Raw genomic sequence first — 10,745 nt, 5'->3', positions numbered from 1 at the left:
ATGGACATAAGATACTGAGGATAGGGGAAGCCGGGGGAATGTCAAGAAGGGGAAAAAAAAGGAGACATATATAATACTCTTTGTAATACTTTAAGCAATAAAACAAAATTAAAAAATAAATAAAATTACTGTAAAAAAAAAAAAGAAATCCTGGAGTATGAGTGTGTGTGTGTGTGTGTGTGTGTGTGTGTGTGTGTGTGTGTTCCCAAAACTCCTGCAAAGGTAGGCAAAAGTGAGATGACAGAATAAAAGTTTTAGCTCTATGGTCTAACTTAACAAACACAACATAGCATATCAGGTTCTTCCATATGAGTAAATTATGTTCTGAGTGTGTTAAAGTCATTTGCCACTTTGGAGAGTGGAGGAAAGTTTGGAGGGCAGAAGAAGAGGCATTAACTGCTTAAAGATATTTGAGTATTATTACATAGACTGTGAGGAATAGGTTATTCCAATAGGTTTAGACAACAGACTAACTCTTTTAAAAAGGAATTTTGGTAAATTATTTATATTTTCAACTCTTGTTATTTAAAGGAATCCTATAATAGAGCCTTCTTAAAAGTAAGATATATTCTCCACTCACAATTCATCCATACTTTTGCAAATTTTCTTTGTACAATGTGACAGGCAGTTGTAATAATTTAGTAAATGGTATGAAAAAGTAGAGGCACTTTGCGAAGGCCTGACATAATTAACAGAGATCTTTTGCTCAACTGAGACGTATCTGGCCCAAAGAGAACATATGAAGCCATGGCTTCACATGACAGTGATGGATTTGCTTCTTTGACACTAAGTCAACATATACTCTCTTCTGAGATGTAGTCACAGATGCATTGCAAAAAATGTGGCACCATAAAGAACTGACCTGCTTAGCGCCTGGCTTCTGCTCCATTGGCGTCATGGTGAGTGTTTTGGTCTCTTTCTCATACTGGCAGTAGTATTTCACCCAGGATATTCCCAAAGCCCCTAGAAAGAGAGGCAAAAGTGAGATAACAAATTAATTTTTTGGCTGCATGGTCAGTCCGACCCCAAGATGGAAGCTGTGTACACCTTGGCCTTCAGGGTCATGCTCCAGATCCAGCCCTATACATATGGAGATCTGAAACCTTATCAACTCTTTCCACATCTGCTCTGGCTTGCTCCAAATCATTCACCTTGCCATGTTCCCTATGAATGCTGCCACTACATATCTTATTGCATAAGCTGGAAACTTATCAACAGACATTCAATACAAAATGGCTTTTTATGATATTACTAGAGGTCCGGTGCACGAAATTTGTGCATGGGGGGGGGGTACCCTCAGTCCAGCCTGCACCCTCTCCAATCCGGGACCCCTTGGGGGATGTCCAACTGCCAGTTTACGGCCCCCCCTGCCAGCCTGGTTGCCCCCAACTGCCCCCCTCTGCCAGCCTGGTCACCCCTGACTGCACCCCATGCCGGCCTGGTTGACCTCAACTGCCCCCCCTGCTGGCCTAGTTGCCCCCACTGCCCCCTTGTCAGCCTAATCTTTTTTTTCTGGCTCCTAACCACTCTCCTGCCTGCCTGCCTGATTGCCCCTAACCACTTCTGCCTGCCAGCCTGATCCCCCCCTAACTGCTCCCCTGCCAGCCTGATTGACATCTAACTGCTCCCCTGCTGGCCTGGTCACCTCCAACTGCACCCCCCCACCGGCCTGGTCACCCCTAACTACCACCCACCTCACAGCCTGATTGTCCCACGCAGCCTGCTTGTTCAGTCATTTGGTCATCCCTTACTAACCCCCTTGCCGGCCTGGTCACCCTACGCAGCCTGCTTGTTCAGTCGTTTGGTCATCCCTCACTAACCCCTCTGCCGGCCTGGTCATAGGCAGCCATCTTGTAAGGGTGTGAGGGTTAATTTGTATATTACCCTTTTATTATATAAAATCATTGTCTCGTTTATTATATTATTTGCCTTTCTAGAGCACAAGTTAATGATAGGAACTAAATCAGAGAACTGACAAGAAGAAGTCATTTGTATTTTCAACACTGTATTAAAGCTTTATGTTTTCGTGTCTGATTTCCCTACTTGACTGAGAAATCCTCAAGAACTTTGGCAATGTTCTTAGTTCCCTGTTATGTGCCCCATTTGATTGGTGGTTGGGTTCTGCCCATTCTATCCCCTAAATGTCTGTCTTTCAGCAGTCTCATAGTCTCCATCTCTTCTAGAACTAAATTAGTCCCACACCCTATTGCTGACTTATCTTTTTCATGTTTTATAAGATATTTCAAGCAAAATTAATCATAATTTTTCCAAGTAATTATTTCAGTGACCTTCTCTTTGGTTTCCCCCATCTCTGTTCTAGTCCATTCTTTCTAGTACATTCTCTACTCTTTGGTTAGAGGAATATTTTAACTATATATCTCTGTTATTCTTCTCATTATAAACCACCCATGATTTTTCCATTATCTGAAAACTCCTTAGGTTGGCCCACAAAGTTCTTCATGTTATGATAATATTTGCTGTTTCAACGGTGCCTTTTCTAATTTTATCTGTGTTCCAGTCTCACTGAATTACTTTCAGTTACCAAATAAATATGTGACCGTATAATTTACCATCCATATTCAAGATATATTTAAGAGTGAATGGGGCACCACTGTTAATTACATCAGGACAACAGATATAAACCAGGACTATTTTTGGCAAATCAAGACCCTACAAATAAACTATATCCTCACACACCTCTGTGCCTTTATTCATGCAGTGGTATACACCTGGAGTTTTATTTCCCTTTTTCTTTACATGTCAGGATCCCACTCATAATTCAAGTTCCAATTCGAACATAACTTTCTTAGTGAGAGTTATATATATATATATATATATATACACACACACACACAAATAAAAGAAAAAGATGCAAATTGACCGTACCTTTGTGACGCCCACCAGCCAATCAGGAGTGAGTATGCAAATTAACCCAACAAAGATGGTGGGTTGCTTTGCATATGCAGGCGCTGAGCAACCGGGGGGTGTTCTGCACCGCCCCAGACGCTCCAGGCCTCTGGGCAGCGTGGGAAGGCGGAAAGGTGGCTCCGGGCCAGAGCAAAGGCAGTGCTGGCAGCCAGGGGAAGGAAGGCCCATTCTTGCACAAATCTTCATGCATTGGGACTCTAGTATGTATATATATATACATACATACTAGAGGCCCGATGCACAAAATTCATGCAAGAGTAGGCCTTCCTTCCCCCTGCTGCTGGCACCGGCTTCCCTCTGGCACCCAGGACCCAGGATTCCCTCCAGCACCGGGACGCGGGTTTCCCTTCGGCCACTGGCAGGCACCCAGGACACAGGCTTTCCTCACAGTCCCAGCTTCATCTGGAAGGTTGTCTGGAAGGACGTCCAGTCTAATTAGCATATTACTCTTTTATTGTTATAGATATCCCTTATATATATGCTCAATGCATTTCATTATAATTATTAACATTCTTGTCCATCTTCCTCATCAAACTGTGTACTTCTTGAGGGCAAAAACGAAGGTTTTTCATTTTTTTGTATGCCTAATGCACTAAATATTATCTGGAAAAAAGGATGCTCAGTAAGCATACATTCAACTGAGTAGCAATGCCATATCTATTTGACAAATTAGAAAATGGGGACATAGAAGGATCATATAGCTAAATAGTATTAGAGCCAAGATTAGAAACCCATTATTCTATACTTCTTTTATAATATTACAGTGGTTCATAACCAGAGGCAATTTTGCCTCCCAGGGGACAGTTGGCAACATCTAAAGACATTTCAGATTATCACACCTAGGGAGTTCTATTAAAATAAATGGGGAGAGATGCTGCTAAACATCCTATAATACATAGTATGCCCCCCTCAGAACAAAGAATTACCAATCCCAAAATGTCAATAGTGCTGAGACTGAGAAATCCTGCAATGCAGAGTTGAAGGAATGAATCTGACAAATGGAAGAACACATCTTTGAAAACCATCAAACTTTAATTGCTCTAAGGGAGGAAAAGCAAAATAACATCACTGCTACGATATTATGCTTTGTGTATTGCAGTGGTTTTTGCCACTGGTAACCTCTGGGTAGCCTCTTTTGCCTACTCTCCAGGTAGAATAATTCTGGGAAGGGAATACAATCACAGGCTTTATGGGCATTAGGTCATAGTTCATAAGGAAAATCAAACAGTATATACATGTTTCCATAATGTAATTTAGGAGGCAGGAAAACTTGAATCATCTGCAATGTTTGGTGAATGGATAAGTTAACACATTTTCCTTGGCTATCAGTGAACAATTGCCTTGCCCACTGAAATCACAATGGTTATTTAGTGCTTTATGGGCAACCATGTAATCCTAAGGCAGTGGAAGTTACAAAGTATGGAGGTAGGAGCATAGGTTTTGACTTTTCGTACACATGAGTTTACTCGTAGGCTGCTACTTGACAGTTGGCTGACTTTCAACTAGTGATATCTCTATGCCTCAGTAGTCTCATGTGAAAAATGTCTCCGACAAAATGGTTTCAAAGATTAAATGAGATACAGTACTTAAAGCACTTAGTAGGTATAATAAATATTATTTTTCTGCCTCCGTTCCCCTATCTCCCTTTTTGCCCCAGTAAAAGAGTCATTAAAATGACTAAATGATTAACAATCCCCATTTTGAATCTCAGAGAAAACCTGCGGTCTTATTATCCCAGAGCCTTTGGAAAACAATTCCTTAACTTTCCCCTCTAATTTATCCTTCCTTTTTATTTTCACTATTCCAAGACTTCTCTCCAAAGAGGTATAGTTCTCAGGTCTGTGATCATTATTGATGCCTGAAGTTTGGAAGGGCGAAGAAGCAGTAGGTGCTTGCCTACTTAAAACCAGTGGGTATCCTGTATTCCCACTTACATTTCTCTTGGGTATAGAGATAGCCTTCAATTGTTGGCTGTCCTGGAAGTTTGCAGGTCTGGGGAGCCTCTTTCATCCTTTTCTTAAGTTCTTCCATCTCTTCTCGAGTACTGGAGAAATGATTTCTTGTCTGTCAAGACATTATCATCATCATCATCATCATAAATAAGCAATTTTTGGTCAGAGACCCAGAGTTTTCTTGGCTCTTATCATATGTTACAACACAGCAACATAAATAGCAGTGTACCCATAAAACCACATTTGGGAGATTTTTTTTCTAATAGGAATCGCATAAGACTGAAATAAATAAGGGTTCTTAGAATTCTGAGCATGAGACTGACGACTGCTTCACCAAGAGAGCAACTTCTAACTTCTGCCTCAAGTAAAGTTACTGCCTACCGAACTCTGATATAAATTCTGACCATTAGAATAAAATGTATGAGAGGGTGCTTTCTTTGAAGATAGGTGAACAGAAAACCTATGTTTTCATAACCATGAATAACAAAAGCTAATGGTAAGAAGTAATATTCTAAAAATTTAAAACTAAAACACAGTGGCAAAATACAGTTTGAAATGTGGGTATAAAAATCATTAGAGGTCCTTAGCATTTAATCTCAAGATTGTCACATGAGAAAAGAAAAAATGGCGATCGAACAGGTAGACCTGTCGTGCACCAAGGTCATACAGGAAATACAACTAATTTGGAGCCCATTCATCTGGAATTACCAATTGAGGTCCAGCTGAGGAGGCGACTTATATCAAGGAAGGACAGAAAACACGTGGAGACATGTAGGAAGGGTGAGGTCACAAGAGGAGCTGACCCAGTTCCCAGGGGCGGCAGGCCAGAGGGGCCGAGAGAGGAAAGAGCACTGGGTTACAGGAGTGTCTGTTCCCTCAGAAGATAGAGGCTCGGAACTCAGGCTGGCATCCACAGCCCGGAGCACCAGAACCAAGATCCGAGGCCCACATAACATCCAGCCATGAAAGGTGGCAGGGTTGCTGGCTGCAATGGAATCTGGAGTAGGTAAACCTGAGTCAGTTGGAGAGAAAGCCTGTTTCATTTCGTTGTTTTTTGTTGTTGCTGTTTGTTAACCCCAGAGCACAGGAGTATTCATTTGCAGCTACTCACTTGAGACTTTGGTGCAGGGAGGGAGGTGTGGACTTCAGGTGCCTAAGGAGAGGCTGGGTAGAAGCATTACAGGGAGATGTGGAAAAGCAGCAGCCAGAAGTATTTCATTGTAGGCCCCGAAAACTAAAGGGCCATTTTTGCTGAGAGGAACTAGCTGCTCCCAGTAGCCACATGGCAGGAAAAAAAGAAAAAAAAAAACTGCCCTAGGTGATACACCTGTTCCACCATCAGGATCCCTGCATGCCAGATCTTGCATTTTGACCTTTTCAGAGGAAACAAAAGCAAAGGCCAAGCCTAGGGGTTTGAACAATCTCAGGAGCATCGATGACTGGATTACAGGAGGGGCCACCCACCCCACTATGCAGGAACCAGACTGGTTACTATCCCTGCACAGGAGAGCTGATATAAACTCCAGGTTTCCAGCCAACCCCGCTAGTCTCCATACAAGGATCTCTGCCTAGTCAAGGGCAGAGTAATATTTTGGGCCACTCACGGAGGAATAGCTCTGGGACTGAGAAACACACCTACCACATTCCCTGAAAACTAAACAGCACCTCCCCCATCTAGAGCCCTTTCAGAAACAGAGTTTTGAGTGATTAAGATTGACATCTGGATAGCAGGCAAAGGCAGGCAGAGGTGGAGCCCAGGGAACCAGGAAAAGTTTGCTGACTCAGCCCTACGTCCTATACTGCTAACAAACCTGTTAGAGGGCAGATTGGCCCCTCCTGTATGCAGCCAAGGCCTATGGAAACAGACACAAATGGTGCATATGTGGGTCACTTGGAGTTTCAAGCAGGTTGCTGAAAGCCAAAGGAGGTCAGTTCCTGACAGTGGTTAGCACCCAAGTACCTCACAGGAGCCCAGAATTGGCAGACAGAAGGGTGGGATCCAAAGAGAGCTCCCATGGGACACTAAACTTGGCTAAAACGAATGCCACTTCACTTTTTTTTCTCCCTTTTGTCTTCTCTTTTCTTTTTTCTTTCTTTTCTTTTTTTCCCTTCTAAAATTTATCTTTATTTATCTGCTTTATTGATTTGTTATTATTCTAGTTTCCATTTTTTCCTTCATATATCTAATTTTCCTCTTCCCTTTTCCTACTCAACTTTTTTCTTTTTTTATTACTATTTTATTTTCTCTTTTCATTCTCTCTTTTCTTTTTCTCCTGATTTCTCATCTTATTTTTTCCTTGTTTTAGGTCAATCTGCTTTCTCCTCTAATTTACTTTTCAAATTTTTTCTTGTATTTTATTTTCATTTATCTCCCTCCTTTATTTTAAACCATTTTCTTTCCTCTATTACCCTAATTCTTTATTCTTATTTTCTTTATTTCAGCTTTGCATCTACATATTCCATACTCCCTTTTTTGGTTGTTTTTTGTTTGTTTGTTTGTGCTTTGTTTGTTTGCTTTGTTTTATTTTCTCCTCATAATTTTTCTTTCTTTTTTTCTATCACTATTGCTCTCTTTTCTCTTTTGCAATTCTCTATTTTCTGGTCATTGCTTTTGTTGGTGCTGTAGGGGTCTTGTGTGCATTTTTGTTTTATTTCTTCTGTTTTGTGTTTTGTTGTGTTATATTTTATTCTGTTCGGTCAGCATCTCCATGACAGCTCACAAGATGTGGTTGGGGTGAGCCACATAGCCAGCCAGCCTGAGAGGAGACTCCATCCACGAACAGGATAATAACATTCAAGACCCAATTACAACATGAGAACCCAAATAACTCAAACAAGGGGGATTCCTAGAGGACCCAGCTCAGGAGATCTAGGAGACCACACCACTGGGTACCACAAAATATCTACTAATAAGACCACCCACACAATCTGGGAGGCACAGCAGTTTGATCTAACACATAGAAACAAAAACAAAGGGATAGCAAAAACGGGAAGACAAAGATATGAAAGAAAAGGAGGAATTGCCAGAAAAGGAATTAAATGAAATGGAGGAAAATAATTTATCAGATAAAGAATTCGGAGTAATGGTGATAAGAGTGGTCAAACAATTCAGTTAGACCTACAAGCAACTTAATGAGAACTATAAGGGTCTTAATGAGAGCTACACCAACATGAAAAGAGAGGTTGTAACAATAAATAAGAATCAATTGGAAATGAGGAATGACATGGCTGAAATAAAGAACACCCTAGAAGGATTCAACAGTAGACTAGAAGAAGCTGAGGACTGAATCAGCAAATGATAAGATAATGTAGAAAAAAACAACAAATCCATTCAGACCAGCAAATGGGGAAAAAAAAATTTTAAAGCAAGAGGGACTCTAAGGGAGCTTTGGGACAACATGAAACATAACAACATTTGCCTTATAGGGGTACCAGAAGGAGCAGAATCTGAGAAAGGAATAGAGGACCTGTTCAAAGAAAGAATGGCAGGAAATTTCCCTAAATTGGTGAAAGAAAAAGTCACTCAAGTTCAGGAAACACAGAGAGTCCCAACAATTTGAACCCCAAAAGACCCACACCTAGGCACATATTAATTAAAATGGCAAACATTAAAGACAAAGAAAGGATCTTAAAGGCTGCAAATGAGAGACAAAGTTACCTACAAGGAAGCTCCCATTAGACTGTCAGCTGACTTCTCAATAGAAACACTTCAGGCCAGAAGGGTGTGGCATGAAATATTCAAAGTATCACATGATCTCACTCATATGTGGAATCTAATAAACAAAATAAACTTATGAATGAAATAAAACCAGAGACATAGAAGCATGGAACAGACTGACGAATTTCAGAGGGAAGATGGGAGAGAAGTGATTAACTGGGGAAATTATATGCGTATACTCATCACCCATGGACACAGACAATAGAGCGGTGAAGGCCTGGAAGGGGAGGGTATGGGGTTGAGGGGGTCAATGTGAAAAAGTAAAACACAAACAAAGGGGACATCTGTAATACTTTCAACAATAAAAATAAATTTTAAAAAAATATTATCAAATGACAGTGACAAAGGTGATCTGAGCTACCCTATCTAGTTGGACCCATTCTAGTCACTGTCCTCTAAATGAGTTAACCATATATATTAATGCAAAGGCTTCTAAAACTCATACTTATCAAGTTATATTTGAAGGAAGATTTAAATTATTAACTTGGTTATAGGAATACTTTGTAAATCAGAAGAAGATACGGGCTCTCACATTCTGGTGAAGGAAATTACCCAGTAATGAGAGTCCCCCAAAAGAAAAACAACAACAATAGCAACTGTATGTCAGGATCCTCCTAAACAAACAAGTCAAAATTTATTTCCATTGCCACTTACCATTTTCATCTAAAAATACACCTATAAATTTCATGTAATGAAACAACTAGTTCAAAGTCACTGCCTCAGTGATGCCTTCTTTTACTATACTAGTTGGTCAATTGTTAAACTCTCTGTGCATCTTTGAAATTTTTGGTCTTAATTTTATTATAGCATTTATCAAAAGGCATTATGAGTTATCTGTGGTTATGTCTCTCTCCACCAAGAGACTGTATATTCATTGAAGACATAAAAATTAACATTCCTCATTGTATGAGGCATGTTACAATACCTGGCACACCATACATATTCATTATATCCACAAGCATTCATTAAATGAATAAATAAATAAGAAAAAAATGTGACAAGAATGAGAAGGCTGTGCCTATGCCCATCTATAAGGGCCAACATGGGAAAGAAAGTGGAGAAAACCTTTAAAAATAATCTAGTTAACTCTAGTAATATGTAGTGAAAAAAGGGATAGAGGGGGAAATGGGCATTCATGGCAATAAAACCCACAATGAGAGTGTCTTGATTGATAAGCAGGGAAGTAGCATAAAACCTGTGCATAAACAAGCCAATAACTGAGCTCTGATCTGGGAGAGAGACAGCAAATTAACAACTCTTAATAAATATTGGATAAAGTTGTCAGTGGGTAGAAGGGTGGGTTTCAGCAACAGTCAGTGCCAAAGACAGGGAAGAGCTAATAATGGAAGAGCAAGAACCGTCCAGTACACTAAAATATCTGTGATCCACACCAGTGTGTCTTGACAAATTGGCTGGGGTGCAAAAACCTAGAATTCTAAAGTCAAGGTCATCAGGGTTTAAATCCAATTGTAATGCACAGTCAAGTGACAAAACCCATATGCAAACTTACATTCTGCAAACTTAGCTGGAGCTTTTGTTTGTAAGGGAGGAAATCCTGTGTGAGCTCCACAGTCAAGTTGTTGGAAATGAAGAGGCTATGGAGAAAGGCCAAGACCTAAGGAAAACATGTAAAAATATCTTTATCACCAGTGCCTTCTTATTGATCAAATAAAGAAAACAGAAGCACAGAAAAGAAATTCCACACAGTGTTTACCCAGTATAGTGTTAAAATCAGTCATGCAAACATAAACATGTCTACACATAGCTATTGTCTTACCAGGATAAACATTTACACTGAAATCAGTTCCAGAAAATAAGGACTACTAACAAATATATTCATTCAGATCCTTTTCAGATAGCATAATAAAACCATTCATAATTTTGACTGCATGAAGACAGACTGTGTCTTTTCTCTCTAAATCCTAAGGATTAGCACAGAGTAGGTACTCATTAAATATTTGTTGAATAGGTAGCTAAATAGATAAACGAATAAAGTAAGCATCTGTACCTTTATGAAGACTGCCATAATGCTAAAGAATTCAAAGAGCCTAAACCCCAATTTTAAATTAGAAAAGTTTTGAGGGAGTTGCAGAAGACATACAATAAATAAAATATTTTAATGCCCAAAGTGCTGGACCCCATTAAAA

The 10,745-nt window shown here is 40.0% G+C and overlaps 1 protein-coding gene across 2 annotated transcripts in view; it reads right to left on the bottom strand.

Annotated features, from left to right (window-relative positions):
- OPHN1 (oligophrenin 1) overlaps positions 1-10,745 on the bottom strand; it is a 479,266-nt gene that overhangs the window by 236,459 nt on the left and 232,062 nt on the right. For both annotated transcript variants that reach the window (XM_005880381.2, XM_005880380.2), the window contains exons 8-10: positions 10,109-10,213; positions 4,863-4,992; positions 863-963 (exon numbers count right to left, since the gene is read on the bottom strand). In XM_005880381.2, coding sequence (XP_005880443.1) covers positions 863-963; positions 4,863-4,992; positions 10,109-10,213 — 336 coding nt within the window. The remainder of the gene's footprint in view (positions 1-862; positions 964-4,862; positions 4,993-10,108; positions 10,214-10,745) is intronic.

This window comes from Myotis brandtii, unplaced genomic scaffold (assembly GCF_000412655.1).
Source record: "Myotis brandtii unplaced genomic scaffold, ASM41265v1 scaffold635, whole genome shotgun sequence".
NCBI classification, from domain to species: domain Eukaryota; kingdom Metazoa; phylum Chordata; class Mammalia; order Chiroptera; family Vespertilionidae; genus Myotis; species Myotis brandtii.
This window is presented reverse-complemented; position numbering and strand designations above follow the sequence as displayed.